The 17,915-nt window shown below is 48.2% G+C and overlaps 1 protein-coding gene across 11 annotated transcripts in view; it reads right to left on the bottom strand.

The window, feature by feature from the left end:
* FOXP4 (forkhead box P4) overlaps nt 1-17,915 on the bottom strand; it is a 151,977-nt gene that overhangs the window by 49,957 nt on the left and 84,105 nt on the right. For all 11 annotated transcript variants that reach the window (XM_075910377.1, XM_075910378.1, XM_075910376.1 and 8 more), the window contains 2 exons: nt 14,943-15,065; nt 11,161-11,247 (listed from right to left, as the gene is read on the bottom strand). In XM_075910377.1, coding sequence (XP_075766492.1) covers nt 11,161-11,247; nt 14,943-15,065 — 210 coding nt within the window. The remainder of the gene's footprint in view (nt 1-11,160; nt 11,248-14,942; nt 15,066-17,915) is intronic.

Below are 17,915 nucleotides of genomic sequence, written 5' to 3' on the forward strand. Positions count from 1 at the left end.
CCAAGCTGTACAATATCAGCCGCTATACAGGGGCCACTGCTGGAGAGGAGACGCTGTTTAAAAAAAATCCCCCTCTCCCTCCAGCATTCCTGGGAAGCACAAAGGGACCAAAGTTGTAACAATAGGGGCGGCTGGGTTTACCCTCACCCTGGTTCTGCTGTGTGGTGCAGCCTTGTTTCAAAGGACAGCAGCAAAAAAAATTACACCCGCCTGGACGGCACTTCTGCTTTGCCTGCCCCTACCAAGCCGAAGAGGAACATAGCAAGGCTACGAACGAGGCAACTTGCCCAGCCCATGAAAATAAAGCCACTCAGGCCAGGCGGGTAGAGCTTTACTTAGAGGTTCGGTGTTCCAAGATGCCTGAGTCTCGTTTCAACTCTTGAATCAGCTGGACCTCAGGGTCATCTCGCGATTTCCTCCCACAGGCACTCGCTTTCCCGTACTCTTCTCCATCCTCAGTTCCTGATCTTCCCCCGTGCCTCAGGTGGTTTCCCAGATATGCTCCGATTTCACCGTCTCTCACCTGGAGAGATCTGAAACGTCTTTATGACAGCCTGCTCAGAACCTCCTTGTACGAAACTTGGACCCAGGCACAAAGAGACGGCTAACTCATCGATTTCCTCCTTGACAGCCCAAGACACGTCGGTAACTTACAGTCACACCACCCCACTCCATGAACTCAACAGGCGGGAAAGAAATCGCTCGGTTGACAATGGTTGCGGTGGAGTTTGTCATTAAATAACTGCCCTTGAGACTGGTCAACATCTATAGCAGCGGCAGTATCTACACTCATGTAGTTATTCCCCATTCCTCCGGCAAACCCTGTTATCAGAGTTTACTGCCAAGCGCTTCCTGCTGGGAAACGTGGACTTGTTAATGGCAGGTTCCCTAGCTCCCTTTCTGAAATCAGTCGCTATACAAAAGGGTCGTCCCAAGGCCTACACACCACGTAAAAGTATCCCTAACACACATCCACTTTGCCCTTAATTCCACAGCTCTTCCTTTCCCAGCCAACTTGTTGGTGTCAGTCACTCCGGGCATGGGTTCTTTTTCTGGCTGTAACTCCCTTTCCTATTTTCAAATTCCCTTGGAAACCTCTTTGCTGGTGGGTTTCATGGCTGTACATGAGTGGTGTGTATGAGAGTCTTTTCCCGCACACACACACACACACACACACACACACACACACACACACAGCCTCTGCTTACTTAGCATGCGCTGAATACTCTCCCAAAACCCGGCATTCATTGTAAGGAAACCTCAGACAACAACAAGACCATGATTCCTGTTGGATCATTAATCAATCACCAATAAGGGGCTGGACTCGATGACCTCCTGAGGTCTCTTCCAGCCCTAGGATTCTATGATAAGGTGTTTTTACATTGCGTAAATGCCAAGGTGGGCCCTTTGCTAGAGTTCAGGCAGTAAAGTCACTGCAATATAAACCCCACGGCCAATGGGAAAAGAAGCCGGGGGAAACACAGATTTAAGCCTCTTTTCAGCCTTCAAGACAAAGTTTGGATCAAGTCTGACCCCGGCACCTTGTAGGTCAATGGGAATGGAGGAGATGACCTCTCCAGGTCCCGTGCAGCCCGACATTTCTATCAGTCTCCTTTAAGGGCTGGATTCAAAGCCGACTGGAGTCAATGGGAGTCTCTCCATTGATTTGATTAGTCATTGGCCCAGGCCTCAATTCAGCAAAGCATTTAGACCCCTACTTAAGTACATCCTCCTTCAGTGAAGTACTCCACCACATTTCACTTCAAAGTCTCCCTGGAGTCAAGGGGACTTGAGCAGAGGCCGCAAGTTAAGTGTGTGCTGCATGGGCTGTGAATGGGGACCTCTAGGCCATATATTCCCATAGCCTTGCCATACAAAGCGACAGTACAAAAGCAGCGCCCATGCAGGAGATGGACAAAACACTCCCCACAGATGCCAACGGTGGTGTGGCTTGTACAGAAGACTGGTCATATTGGGTCAGACCAGTGGTCCACCGAGGTCAATATTCCATCTTCCACCAGAAGCCTGCGCCTGATGCTTCAGAGGGAGCGAATAGCACAGGGCAAGCCATCCCCTGTTGTCCAGTCCCAGAAATGCAGGAGGATTCCAGAACTGCCTTGTTCCATAAGAAAAGAGAGCGAGAGAAACACAAAACCTCAGACATCGTCACACACTCAGAACACGCAGGAGCTCAATTAATAATTCAGCCATTCTGAGAAGATTTCAAAGTGGCCTTCTGTAATAAAATGCCAATGCTGCATAGGACTCTCAAACCTTGAAACATAAGGCGGCCATACTGGGTCAGACCAAACATCCAATTAGCCCAGTATCCTGTCTGCCGACAGTGTCCAATGCCAGATGCCCCAGAGGGAGGAATCACAACAAGTAATCCTCACGTGATCCTTCCCCTGTCATCCACCTCCAGACCAACAGAGCCTAAGGACACCATTCCTGCCCATCCTGGCTATTAGCCATTGATGGACCTAACCTCCATGAATCTATCTAGCTCTTTTTTGAACTCTGTTAAAATTCTGACCTTCACCGCATCCTCTGGCAAGGAGTTCCACAGGTTGACTGTGTGCTGAGTGAAGAAAAACTTCCTTTTGTTTGTTTTAAACCTGCTGCCTATTCATTTCATTTGGTGACCCCTAGTTCTTATTTTGTGGGAATAAGTAAATAACTTTTCCTTAATCACTTCTTCCACACCAGTTATGATTTTATAGACCTTTATCATATCCCCTCTTAGTCTCTTTTTTAAGCTGAAAAGTCCAAGAACTTTTAATCTTTCTTCTTAAGGGACCCGTTCCAAACCCCTAAGCAGTTTTGTTGCCCTTTTCTAAATCTTTTCCAATGCCAACATATTTTTTTGAGATTAGGCGACCACATCTGTACGCAGTATTCAAGATGTGGGCGTACCATGGTTTTATAGAGAGGCAATAAGATATTTTCTGTCTTATTCTCTATCCTTTTTCTTAATGACTCCTAACAATCTATTTGCTTTTTTGTCTACCACTGAGTGGATATTTTCAGAGAACTATCTACAATGACTCCAAGATCTCTCTCGAGTAGTTTAGCCAAATTAGTCCCCATCACATTGTATATATAGTTTGGATTATTTTTTCCAATGTGAATTACTGTACATTTAGCAACATTAAATTTCATTTGCCATTATGTTGCCCAATCACTTAGTTTGGTGAGAACTTTCTGAAGCTCTTCACAGTCTGCTTTGGTCTTAACTATCTTGAGCAGTTTGGTATTATCTGCAAATTTTGCCACCTCACTGTTTACCCCTTTCTCCAAGTCATTTATAAATAAGTTGAAAAGCATGGGTCCCATGACAGACCCTTGGGGGACCCCACTAGTTACCTGTCTCCATTCTGAAAACTTACAATTTATTCCTACCCTTTGTTTCCTGTCTTTTAACCAGTTATCAATCCATGAAAGGACCTTCCCTCTTATCCCATGATAACTTACTTTACTTAAGAGCCTTTGGTGAGGGACCTTGTCAAAGGCTTTCTGGAAATCTAAGTACACTATATCCACTGGATCCCCCTTGTCCACATGTTTGTTGACCCCCTCAAAGAATTCTAGCAGAGTAGTAAGGCATGATTTCCCTGTACAGAAACCATGTTGACTTTTCCCCAACAAATGATGTTCATCCATGTGTCTGACATGACAATTTTATTCTTTACTATAGTTTCAACTAATTTGCCCGGGACTGATGTTAGACTTACTGGGTCTGTAATTGCCAGGATCACCTCTAGAGCTCTTTTTAAATATTGGCATCATATTAGCTATCTTCCAATTATTAGGTATGGAAGCAGATTTAAAGGATAGGTTACAAACCACAGTTAATAGTTCCGCAATTTCCCATTTGAGCCCTTTCAGAACTCTTGGGTGAATGTCATCTGGTCCCGGTGACCTGTTACTGTTAAGTGTATCAATTTGTTTTAAAACCTCCTCTAATGACACCTCAATCTGGGACAATTCCTCAGATTTGTCACCTAAAAAAAGGGCTCAGGTTTGGGAATCTCCCCAATATCCTCAGCCGTGAAGACTGAAGCAAAGAATTCATTTAGCTTCTCCACTATGACTTTATCATCCTTGATTGCTCCGTTAGTATCTTGATCATCCAAGGGCCCCACTGATTGTTTATCCAGCTTCCTGCTTCTGATGTACTTAAACATTTTACTATTACTTTTTGAGTTTTTCGGTAGCTGCTCTTCAAACTCCTTTTTGGCTTTTCTTATATTTTTACACTTAATTTGACAAAATGTATGGTCCTTTCTATTTTCCTCACTAGGATTTGACTTCCACTTTTTAAAAGATATCTTTTTATCTGTCACTGCTTCTTTTACCTGGTTGTTAAGTCACGGTGGCACTTTTTTGGTTCTCTTACTGTGTTTTTTAATTTGGGGTATACATTTAAGTTGGGCCTCTATTATGGTGTCTTTGAAAAGTTTCCATGCAGCTTGCAGAGATTTTACTTTTGTCACTGTACCTTTTAATTTCTATTGAACTAACTTCCTCATTTTGCATAGTTTGCTTTCTGAAATTAAATGCCACAGTGTTGGGCTGCTGAGGTGTTTTTCCCACCACAGGGATGTTACATTTTATTACATTATGGTCACTATTTCCAATGGGTCCAGTTATATTTACCTCTTGAACCAGATCCTGCGCTCCACTTAGGACTAAATCAAGAATAGCCTCGCCCCTTGTGGGTTCCAGAACCAGCTGCTCCAAGAAGCAGTAATTTAAAGTATCAAGGAATTTTACCTCTGCATCCCGTCCTCTTAAATACCTACAACTAACTGAACTCTCCACTTTTTATTCACATGGTGGGAGAGTGTGAGATAGGGATGTTAAATTTTGAGTAATTGACTAATCGAATAGTTGATGCAATTTGCATTGACTATTCGATTAGTCGATAGGGTGTCACTGCCTTTGAAGTGTAGCAACAGCCCTACGGCCGTTGCTACACTTCAAAGGCAAAAGCACTGCGGGGAGCACGAGGCCAGCAGGGAGTCCCCCCGCTGACCCTGGGCTCTATGCGGTGCTGCCACTTTGAAACACTGTGAGGAGCCCAGCGTCAGGCTCTTTGTGGCATTTCAAAGCAGCAGCGCCCTGTGGAGCCCAGGATCAGCTGGGGACTCCCCTGCTGACCCTGGCTCCATGTGGTGCTGCCGCTTTGAAATGCCAAGTGCAGCCTGGGGACACCCCAGCTGGCTCTGGGCTGTACACGGTGTTTCAAAGTGGCAGCACTGTGTGAAGCCCGGGGTCTGGCCTCAGGCTCCACGTGGTGCTGCCGCTTTGAAGTACCCCCTTCTCCTTCCCCCCCTTGCTGCCTCTTTCTGATAGAAGCAGCAAGGGGGGTGGGGGTGGGAAACAACTCGTCGACTCGTCTATCCAATAAGCATTTGCACACTCCCTAGTGTGAGTGCGAGAGAATATCTGTCTGTCTGGGGAGTGCACCTAACTGCCCTCTGTGTGCCTTGAAAGGCTCCTCACTCACCGTTGCATCTGTCCCCAAAAGCCTGGATGGAGAGTTCTTGGGGCAGGGTCAGATTGCATCAGACCGAAGACAAGGGGAGCCCAGTACCTGCTTGTGATTCCTTGGTGCTATCGCAATACAAACAACAGTTTGAAGGTGCCAGGCAGATGTGAGTGGGTTGATCATATTGGCTTTGTCTCAAATAGGGGACGTTGAGAGTGTTTATGTCCCCAGATGTATGGGTGTACATCCATGATAAGTGGACGTCCAGCTAACTAAAATCATACCAGACCACGGATGTTGCCAGGTCAGAGAGTGCCGGACTAGAGAGGTTCAACCTGTATAAAATGGTGTTAAACGTGAACTACTATTAAAAAAAAGGCATTTTTTTCTGCATAGTCAAGCTTAAAAATCGCATTACATATCAGTGGGTAGCTGTGTTAATCTGTAGCCACACAAACCTCAGGCTACGTCTACACTACAAGTTTTCTCAGCAAAAAAATACACTAATGAGGGACTCGTTTGCATGAGTTGTGAACTCATTTGCATGTTTTCTGCTGATCTGTTTTTTGCGCTGGGGTTTTTGCGCAGAAAAAGCAGCATGGACGTTTTCTTTTTGTGCAAAACCCCCTCCCCCCCCCCCCCCCCCCAAGATCTGTAATGCCCCAAAAAAGGAGGTTTACAGATCTTGGGGGGAGGGGGGGAAGGGGGTTTTGCACAAAAAGAAAATGTCCACGCTGCTTGTTTTTGCGCAAAAATGGATTGGCAGAATATGCAAATGAGATTGCAACTCATGCAAATGAGTCCCTTATTTGCATATATTTTGCCGAGAAAACTTGTAGTGTAGACGTAGCCTCAGAGTTCCAAATGCCTCAGAAATGGAGGTTGTTCATGACTCTGAACAAAATGTGACAGCTGTTCTTTCAAAAGTCAGATGCCTCTGACAAAGTGGGGTTTTGCCCACAAAAGCCGATGCCCAAATAAATCAGTTCTTTAAGGTGTCACAGGACCCCTTGTTAATATTGCATTAAGTCAACGTACAATTGTACACTTTTGAAAGAACAGCCATTGGATCAGTGGCGACACATGGCGGGGGGGGAGGGAGGGAGGGCAATTGGTACCTGTCCCCGCTCTCCTGTTCCAGCTCCATCCCTCCCTGCCTGCCTCTTCCCAGCACTCCCCAGAGTGGTGCAGCCTGGGAGTGGTGCTAAATGAACTGGAGCTACCCCAGCCCATGCGCCCCTCCTACCTTGAGGGATGCCCATGCACTTGTGTGCATCCCCCACATGTTACCCTGTGCATCACATTTTGTTCAGTTACAAACATTTTAGAGTCCCAAACCACCTCCATTCCCGAGGTTTTCAGAACTCCAGTTGTGCTGTTGACAAAATGAGAGACAGGGATTGGTGGAAATATAAACAGAATAGCAATACTCTGGTGCTATAAACAGTTGGTGCTATAAACAGAATAGCAATACTCAAGTGATGGTCTCAGCAAGCCAGCCTCAACCCAGCAGCTTGTCAGATACAAGCATCTGACATCCAACTGTGTCAAGCAGAAGTTACCCCAGAAGATATTCCTGGCACAGCTAGGTCAGTAACAATTGCGATGTGTTACTAGACTAGCTATGCTGGTAAAAACCCACAGATGTAATAGATTATGAACTACACCAGCATACGTGTTTTTATACTGATCTAACAGCATCCATGCTACAGATTTCTGCCGTTATTGCTATACCGGTGTAACTAAACCAGCAAACCCCCCCTAATGTAGACAAGGCCTAACTCACAATGGACTGTCAGCTCAGAGCACGGAGGATATTCATGCTTCAGTGGCCTCCAGATCACACAAGAACCACTTGCACCTAACGCATGGTGAGGGCTTCAGTTCACTTTCCAAGAAGTACGAGAAATAAGCTCTCCGGGGTAGTCTGTGATGGCTGACAAGCTGTGCACTCTCACCAGTAAGGTGTCCACAGCGGCTCTCTTAGCCGTGTTTGTAGCTATGCTGGTGGGGAAACTAGATGGTGCAGCCACGAACTCCGTCACCCTTTAGCCCAGCTGGTTTCTCAGGCTATCATTCCTTCCCCACACGTTTGCAGTCAGGCGGGAGCACATGGCTCTATATTTTCAACTCCAGCAAGATCTCTGCCTCTGCAGGACCCATGCCAGCTGTCACCAAACATCTTCCTGAAAGGCAGGTCAGCTTTTCCTGGACCTCTGCCCATTCTCATTGAATTAGTGCTTACAGGGGATACTATCGCAGTGCATGGGCCAAGAATCTGCTGTGAAGAGCCCTCTTCAATAAGGCCAACAGGGCAGTCACCGCCGGGGTATTTTTCTGAGGATGCTTTTGAAACTAGATTAACATAGACACTTTCCTACACCTCGGACCACAGGTCTCTTTCTACTTCTTCCACTCTTAAAGGGTGCGTCTACACAGCATTGCAACTCAAAATAAGATACGCAATTTAAGCCACACAAATTGCGTCTCTTATTTCAATGCTATTTCGAAATAGCTTATTTCATCATTTGGCGCGGTCTACACAGTGCCAAATTTCAAAACAAAGCGCTACTCTGAAATGTCCCTTACTCCTTGTAGAGTGAGGTTTACAGGGACGTCGGAATAGTGAGTCTGAAATAACGGGCTTGCTGTGAAGATGTAGGATAGCTATTTAGGGATACTCTGGTATTCCAAAATAGCATTGCAGTGTAGACATACCCTTAGAGAATGGGTCCTCACACTAGAGAAGACGAGGGGCCTTCTGATGAATCAAAGCATCGACTGAAGTAAATGAGACAAATTGGCTGTCACTCCAGATGGGCAGATTGAGTGAGTCCAGATAGGGGAATTCTAGGAAAGACGACAAATAGGATTCTTATCCCCACACAGGACCCTCCTGGTCCTGGTGACTCATTAATACGCTTTCTTAGCAGATATAACAAAGAAACAGGCGTAGAGCAGGTGGAAATTTTTTGAACTAAAATGTTTGACTTCTCTTCCCCCTGCAAAAGAGATTCATTTTGAAAATGATTTTTTTTGCAAACCTTTGATTTTTTCCCCCTCAATATTTTCCATTTTGCAAAAATGTTCATTTCTCACTTTTGATGTTTAGCTGCTTTCATTTACCATCATTTAATGGTTGGGTGATACTTAATGTTTTTGTTTTCCAAATGCCAGTTTTGATTGTTTGGATGAAGGTATGTGGTAGATTTTCTCTTCTCTCAAAAAAGGAAAACTTGATTTTCACAAATTGAAAAACATCAGCTTTGGAAATCCATTTTAAACAGAAGTATAAATAAACTAGAAAAAAAGTTCTCTGGACATTTTAAGGGGGAAAATAGCCCTAAAAATTAGTCCATTCCAAAAATTATCGGAACAAAATGGCATATAAATGATTTTTTTCTCCTATCCTGATTTAAGTGCAAATTTGGTAAATTCTCATTTTTACTTTCTGGTTAAAGATTGGCTCAATATTTCTTAAGGGTATGTCTACACTAGCCCCCAGTTCGAACTAGGGAGGCTAATGTAGGCTTTCGAAGTTGCAAGGGAAGCCCGGGATATTTAAATCCTGGGCTTCATTTGCAACTTCGAATGCTTATATTAGCCTCCGTGTTTGAACTAGGGGGCTAGTGTAGACATACCCTAATCGTGCTTGTTAATATCCAGGTCCTTGCAAACCTCCACTACAGCAGCGATCCAGAATGAGGAAGTATGGTCTACTCCAGGAGAAATTGGATATGGGTGTATTGAAGGGCCCTCAGGGTGTCTATGCTGCCAACCCACATGTCCTCTGTGATAGAGTTTCAGAGCCCAGGTTAACCAACTCTGGCTGGTAGGGCTTGGCTTTGGGGCTAAAACTAGTAGTGTAGATGGTCTAGCTCAGGCTCTGACAACCAATCCCCTTGCTGAATCTGAAGCCTGAGCTCCAGCCCAATTAGGAATGGCTACACTGCTATTTTTAGCCCCTCAATCATGCAAGCCCGTATGCCCGAGTCAGCTGATGCAGGCTCAGACTCACAAACCATGGGTATGATTTTTTTTTCAGCACAGACACACCCTTTCTCACAAGAGATGGGGGTTGAAATAGCAGATGCTCTGTGGAAACTCCACCTATTATCAAAACATTACAAGTGAAGCAACATCTGTACTGGTTATTTTGTTTGGTTTCTGCAATGGCCCTGTAGCACTGGTGCAAATGCCCAGTGTAAGCGTGCTGTACAAAAGAGAGAGTCCTTGTTCCCATTTTACAGATGGAAAAGGAGAGGGGTGAAGTGACCTGCTCAAGGGAGGGGATATTCCCCCTTGTCTAGGCAAGTCTTAACTTTTGAGTGGAGAGCCATAATCAAGAAACATCCCCCCACGGCCCTATCTCCCACAGAAACCAAAGGAAGAATTCTGATAAGAGTTGGAAAGGTGATTTCCTGTGGGAGCCTGTGCCACATGCTTCAGGACTTTTCACACTGACCAAACTACTACGCAGAAGGAAGGAGGAGGAGGAGGAGTCTCAGTCCCTAGCTGTGGGTGAAATCTCAAGATTCAATAATTTGCTCCCCTGTGTCTGAGCCCTGTTAATCAGAAACTGCAAAACTGGACAGGCTGCATCAGGGGAAGAGGCTTCCCATGCTAGATACCCAGCACTTCCTACCTCCAGGAATACCACCTGGGCCGCGAAAGGAGGCGGCGCAAAGGGGGCAGTTTTCCAGGACCTTTAAATCACTGCCGGAGGCCCGTGCAGCGTGTGCCCTGCAACCCCAGCAGCACTGAGGGCCGGCTGGGGGAGGTGTGTCACGGTCCAGGTGGCACTGAGGGTTGGCTGCCCCTAAGCCCTATCCTTTCCAAGGGCCCTGGAGATACTCCCGCCAGCCCCACATATAGACACACAGTCCAGGGCCTAACAAAGTCTGTTGCCAGCTCAGGATACCACAAGAACATTCCATTAGCACTACAGTCTCTTACCCTGCGAGTCTATGGTGGCCACAACCTCCAAATGCCACCCCCATCCCACCCCATCCAGGCCTTAGTTTTCCCTGCACCCTTCACCCAAGTGTTGTTCCTGAGTCCTGACCGTGCACTGACTCCCCACCACTTGGGAAAAGGCCCTACCCAGAGTCAGGGATTCACAACCACGGACTAGCAGAATTCCACAGAGTGGAAATTTATTCTAAGAATCCACGGGGCTCAGAGGCCTCAGGCAGAACATGGACAGTGGGGCAGAGGACACCGGGCAGTTTGGAGAGCTCCCTGAGGGAGGAATGTCCCTACATTATGTGGACACGGCATAGGGACACCGCTACTCTCACACCCAAGGGAACTCATCACCACCTACACGCCATGCATATGTTATAGCTGCATCATCCAGTAAGGATACACTGCAAGCTATGGAGTTACGCTATGATGCTGAATTTTATGACCGGACACTTTTTCTGGTGGCTACCCTAGGTGGCTCATGTCCAGCTGACCCACACTCCTAGCCCCATAGCATCTCATTTTCCCACCTCCCTAGCCATATGTCCCTGCCCCCTCCTTCCACCAATATGCCTGTCAGCGGGCCACCGCAAACACTAGCCACGCCACGCAAACACATGCCATGCCTCTTCCTCCCCAGCTTGCACCGCTTCCCATCGGTGCCTGCGTCCGTTCCCCTGAACCTGTACAGGTGAGCTCACCTCTTTGGGCTGCTGCTTTCCGGCTTGCTGCTGCGTCAATAGCTGCAGGTGAAGCTGCTCCTGTTGCTTCTTGTAGTATTCCTGCAACTGAAGGGAGGGAAAGCAGAACACATCAGGAGAGCAGCTAGACCATCTTGCTCAGGCCTAGCCCTGTGGGTTCTGGGACTAGACTCTGCCAACTCTTGCCACGCTACTGTGAGGCTCACACGATTTGTCATTTTGCTTAAAATGCCCAGCTCCTAACGTCGCGTGAAAGAACATTTCCGCTACAGGTTGAACCTCTCTAGTCCGGCACCCTCAGGACCCGACCAGAGAATTTGCCAGACCACGGGAGGTCAATATTGTCTGGCAGCACCACCAGCACTGCCACTGCTTACGGGGCTCTGAGGAGACATTTAGGGGTAAATTAGAGCTAAATCACAGCACAGAACCCTGAGAGCCAGGACTGGTGGCTGTAAACAAACTTTACAGGACTGCGGGAGACTAGATCACACCCATGCTAAGTGGACATTTGGCTAAGTAACATCATGCCGGACCACGGATGTTGCTGAATTGGAGAGTGCCGGACGACAGAGATTCAACCTGTATTTAAATACAGCTCTGGCCGTTGGTTGCTCTCTGCCCAACTCTAAGGGTATGTCTACATTAGCCCCCTAGTTCGGTCTAGGGAGGCTAATGAGGGACACTGAAATTGCAAATGAAGTGGAGGATTTAAATATCCCACACTTCATTAGCATGTTCCCACCTGGTCGCTATTTTAGAAATTGACTAGCCTGAAGTAACTGCCCGTGTCTATACGCGGCAGTGAAACGGGATTCCTCATTAAAGCCCTAAATCGAATTAGCTCCTCCTGGAATGAGGTTTACCAGCTAATTCGATTTAGGGCTTTAATTCGGAATTCCGTTTCACTGCCACGTGTAGACGCAGGCAGTTACTTCGGGCTAGTCAATTTCTAAAATGGCGAACAGCCGGGAACATGCTAATGAAGCACGGGATATTTAAATCCCGTGCTTCATTTGCAATTTCGGTCGCCCTCATTAGCCTCCCTAGATCGAACTAGGGGGCTAGTGGAGATGTACCCTCACAGAATTGTGACTCACAATGAAGATACTGACTCCAGGGGATAATTAAAATGCACAATTAATACTCCTCACCCTTCTCAAGTATCTTTCAACTTGATGCTCTCAAAGTCCTTTACATGTACTAATTAAGCCTCACTTATTAATCATCATTTGTATTAGGGTATGGCCTAGAAGCCTCAGACAGGTCAGGGCCCCATTGTGCAAGGTGCAGTCACACATGTGTAATTAATTCAATATTGTCATATATATTAGCCATTAGTTATCGGTGTTTTAGAGGGGGAAAGTGAGGCACGAGGCATGAGTTAGCCAAGCTCTCACCACAAGCTAGCAGCACTGTTGGGAAGGGAAGCCAGCCAGCAGAAGTACCCCCGCTGCATTGTAATACTCTGCCAAAGGGTGTGGTGGAGACTGACGTACAGGCCCCAGAAACAGGCAAATTAAAACAGCCTATCAATGAGAATGAGTTGTGTTCCCAGAACAAACAGCAACATGAGTAAAAGTGACTCACGCCTACTGGCTAGCGTCAGGGCAGAGAGGTTCGAACACCATGGTAATGATGGAAGGGGGTTACAGGAAAGTTTCTTCCCTCTTTCCTCTGGCTGGGATTCCTGGCCTTTCTGAGTAATATTGCTACCGCACGCCGATTTTCCGTCTCCAGATTAGACTGGCTGCTCTCACTGTGGTCTTAGCAACACTTGGGGCAGGAGACTGGGAGCCAGCACTACAGAACATCAGAACTGCCATACTGGGTCAGACTAAAGGTCCATCTAGCCCAGTATCCTGTCAGCAGACAGTGGCCAATACCAGTTGCCCCAGAGGGAGGGAATACAACAGGTAATCCTCATGTGATCCCTCCCTTATCACCCCTTTACAGACACACTGAGGCGAGGGACTCCATTCCTACCCATCCTGGCTAATAGCCATTGATGGACCTAACCTCAGTGAATCTATCTAGATCTTTTTTAAACCCTGTTGAAGTTCTAGCCTTCACCTCATCCTCTGGCAAGGAGTTCCACAGGTTCACTGTGCGCTGAGGGAAGAAAAACTTCCTTTTGTTTGTTTTAAACCCGCTGGCTATTAATTTCATTTGGTGACCCCCTAGTTCTTATATTGTGGGAACAAGTAAATAACTTTTCCTTATTCACTTTTTCCTCGCCAGTCATGATTTTATAGACCTTTATCATATCCCCCCTTAGTCTCCTCTTTTCTAAGCTGAGTTCTCTCCCCAGCAAACCACTTCCACTCAGTGCCTCATGTTACCTATCTGTAAAATGGGAACAGCAGCAACTATACAGGAAGCTTAATTAATTAAGCTACACAGGAAGCTTAATTAATGCGTATAAAAAAAAGTAGGTAAAAGGTGCTTTTGTTCCATATTTTGGATTTTCTGGCAAGGGTAAATTTCAGCTCTTAAGATTTCCCCCCTTCCCCCACTCATGCCTTCAAATAAACTGTTTCCAATGGGTTTGTTTTCCATAAAAGCCACAAAGAGGCACCCACAAACCTGGGAACACACTGACTTCTGTGGAATGCCCCTTTGGATGCTGGGAACCTTTTATCAGCTCACGGATTGACAGCAGCAACTTTTTGTGTTTCTGGAGGGGGAGTGGGGGGAAGAAACAGGCTTGGGAAGCTGAGTTGTTTACCCAAAAGCCAATCAAAACCAGGTCTCTGTAACTCGGTTGAACGGGGTTCCCAGAACATTGGGTCAAGAGGTGAGAGGTGTGATGTTTGGTTTTCTTCTGGTGGAGAATGCAAGCTATTCTGCCCTGGGTTGTTTAATCTGCAGTCAAACATGTTTCTTTATCCGGCTCCAAGGAGGCTCCGAGAAGAACTCCACCCAAGTTAGTGTTTACCCTTTGTTCTTTCCCTGGGGCCAACCTTGAAGCCTTATCAGCGTGTTTGGAGTAAACAGGTACGGAAGGCAAGAGAAGGGCGTGGAAGATGCTTGTGGGATTTCTCCTCCCTTCCTTCTCCTCCCCCCTTAGCTGGAAATGTTTGCTCAAGCTGTTGTGTTTTGGAGCTCTTCCCCCCCCCCCCCCCCACTCCTCTTTTTCCACTCATTTGGCACTGAGCTTGTGTGTGCGTATCTGTGTGTGTGCGCGCGCATGCGTGTGCGTTCTGGAATGCAGCGAAAGCTGAACTCTGGGGAACGTTGAACCCAAGCTGCTCAGTCTGAGTCAGGATCCAAACACCTGCCCCAACTCCGGGAGAGTTTGAATCCTTACTGGAGACTTGGGGCCCATGCCTGAGAACAAGGGAGAGCCACAAAGCCAGACCCCCGATTCCAACGTTCCCGCCCACAGGGCTTTGGCTCTCCCTGCTGAAAACCAAATCCTGAACAGGTTTTCCTGCAGGCGCTGTGGTAGGGCGTTTGCCCCTCTGCAGCAGAATCCAGCCTCACTGGGATTACTGATAAAGTACAATTCCTCCCATCCCATGGTGCCAGCATGGCTGGGATCCCAGGGCAAGCAAAACGGGGGACTGGAGATAGCCATGGAGATGGAAAAGGCCAGGCTGCTCGCCTGCCTGACTGCCTCAGAGAGGCTCCTGGCTCGCTCAACACAGAGCCACAGTCACTGGAGAGAATGGTGTAGGGTGCAGGCCAGAGACCCTACGAGCATCCATGGGGCAAGGATGAGGGCTCAATGGGCCGGCCTCCCAGGGCACACAGAGGAAGGAAAGCTGAGGTTGCCCTACCTGTTGCAGCATGATCGCCTGCTGCTGCTGCAGCAGGGCTTGGAGCTGGGGAGGAGACAGGATCTGCTGCATCTGCTGCGGAGTGATCATCTGAGGGGACATCATAGCCACAGACACGGGGACCTGTGAAGAGTGAGAGAGCGTTAACAGAACCCCATGCTGAGCCTGCAGGAGCAAGTTTTAGGGATGTAATAGTCTAGTGGATTAACGGATAAGCAAAAGCTTATTGGTTAATGCTATAGACTACATGCATTCCCCTGCCCACGCCAGTACATTTTTTTAGCAAGCTGGCCCGCAGCCCAGCTCAGTCCTGGCTTGCACCAGGTCCGGGACCTACTCCTGCTGTGGTGCTGCATTTAAAGTGTGTTAGGAGCCAGGTGGGCAGGCAGCCTGGCTCAGTTCCGGGAACTCAGCCCCTTCCCTGGACAGGGGCTGCTGCCATCCCGCGCTGCTGCCTCTGTATCAGAAGCAGCAGTGCGGGGAGACAAGCAGCCAGTCTGTGAGGGGAGCTGGTTTTTAAACTGGTTCCCCTCACGAACCAGCTCCCGCCTGGCACCCCACATTGTGACCGCTGATACAGAGACAGCAGCGCAGAGTGGCAGAGGGCTCCTCAGGAGGGGGACTGGAGCACAATGGCTGCTGGCCCCACCCCCGAGGACTATAGAACAATCGAGTAACCAATAAGAATTCACGAGGTTAATCGACTATTCAATTAACCGATATCTAACATCTCTAGGAAGTTTTTCCACTCACAGCTGCAAGCTCTGCCACAATCCACATTAGAGCACATTGGTAATTGCTCCCTCGTTAGGGCTGGTACAGAGTTTTCCTCTGTTAGAGGCCCTGAAAAAGCCTCCCCACTGTTCCTCCCTCTACAGACTAGGCCTGGGGCGGAGGTAGAAACATCATACCCACGCTGAAGTCAAATCATTCCCCCTCAATATAAGGCTTGTAAGCTGGGTCCCAAACCCCTCAAAGAGCGCTAGCAGCGAGGATTTGAAAACAGAGACAGCATCACCCAGACCAAGCATTCAGAAATCATGCGTTACGCCTGAAAGTGCCATGGGATTTTTCATCTATAGTTTTCTTCTCCCCCTTGGGGAAGGGGTATTTCCCTTCTTTGAGATTTTAAGGGCGTCACGTTTTCCAGCTTTACTCCACAACCAGAAGGCTACAATCTTGCTTGTATTTTAAATGAAAGCGGAGAGTCCCACGTAATCCCATGATTCCAGGAGCCAGGGGGTTGCGCAAACGTCATGAATCTCCAGGTAATTGCAAACACACATGACACTACACACCCATAAAGCCAATGTTAAAAGTCAAAACCAAACCAAACCAAAGCTCTATATCTTTGAAATCAGGCCCTTGCACCCACAGAGGACTGAGTTTTGCCAACCCCCCCCCCCAAAAAAAATCCCCACACATATGGTTTGGATCAAGGTTGCATTTTATGTGAACCCCAAAAGCCATGAGGGAGACGAGGAGGGTGAAGGGTTCTGCCCATCTCTGGGGTCCCCAGGACACATTTTGCTAAGGATGGTAGCCAGAGCAGCTCTAACCCATGCTGCTATGCAGCCAGCATGCGCTAGCTTCGAGGTAGCTGCATTGGGAAGGTGGGGAGGGGGCAGAGATCCTTGAGCTACTGCAGGGTGTACGGTTTGGTGCGTGGTTTTGAACATGCAGCAGACAGTGCGATGACTCTCACCCAGCCCAAAGAAGTGGTGGGTATTCAGACCCTCGCCCAGATTTTCTTATAAGGCCATTGCAGGTGTCATTTTGCCCTTCCCAGGAGTCAACTAAAGCTCCCCCACTTGCCCCCTTCTGGGTACGGGCCAGCTGGAATGGCATGTTTTCATTCTGCCTCACTTCGAGGAAGTGTAGCAGGGCAGTTGGCCCGTGATGGAACTGGGCCCAGCTGTTCTCTCCCCATCCAGATGTGCCACAGCTTGGTGTCACGAGGAGGGTAAGGCTGCCCAGAGTGTTATAAATGAGATGGCTCAAAGGTTCACAGGCCTCTCAGGTAAGGGACTGGAATGCCCTGAAGGGGAGTCCAGAACCCTGAGGACACAGGGAGCATGAGCGAGCTGGAAAGAGCAGCCGCACCGGACTGCGAGTTTCGCGGAGGGGGACACTCTTGCAGGCGAGCGTGAGAAGAGTCCCCTAGCGAGCAGCGCAAGCCAGATCAGGCCAGCGAAAGCGGAAGGCAGGTGTGTCCAGAGAGCTGCAGGCAGAGAGGGCTGAAAGCAAGACAGCCTAGTGGCTCCTTGAATTGAAAAGCGGGAGCCTGAGGCCAGAGGGGGCTAAAGGCTGGAGAAGGGTGGAGGGGGAGCCCACCAGTGTCTCCAGAGCTAGAGCCAGGCCTGAGAATGAAAGAGGACGGAGAAGCACTCCAGCTACTGGGGCTTGGGCAAGGATGGGCAACCTAGGCTGGTGAGCGGGCAAAAGAGTGTCCCTCTATCTCTGTGGGCCGCTAGCTTGTCATAAGCCAGTCTCCCAGGCTAGGGAGGTGTTCCTCGCTGCCCTGGTGTACCTAGAATTTGTGGGGTGTGCCGACAGAGTAAGGATGCCAAATCCCGAATAATCAGATAACCGGTTACATGTTAGGTTGACCCAACGTTTAACCAATTAAGTTCTCCCGTGGGGTTCCCACGCCCAGCCCTACAGGGGGGCTGGCTGCCGGCTCCAGCCTCCACCGGTTAGTAATGCAGAGAGAGCACTCGGCTCTCAGTGAATGTTGTGGACAATGAATATACCCCTCACGTCACACGCCCTGGCTTTGTGTGTGTGCCATTTCAGTAACACCGGTAGGAAAGTGCTACAGGGCTGGCAACCAGCAGAATTTAACAACCCTGCATGTTGCTACGGGTGAACAAAATGTCTTGCGGGCTGCACATAAAACCCCGATGGGCCGCAGGCTCCTCACCACAGGGCTAGGGCGAGGCATAGTGAGACACGTAGGAGCTGTACACCCCG

This window comes from Pelodiscus sinensis, chromosome 27 (assembly GCF_049634645.1).
Source record: "Pelodiscus sinensis isolate JC-2024 chromosome 27, ASM4963464v1, whole genome shotgun sequence".
Classification (NCBI taxonomy): Eukaryota; Metazoa; Chordata; order Testudines; family Trionychidae; genus Pelodiscus; species Pelodiscus sinensis.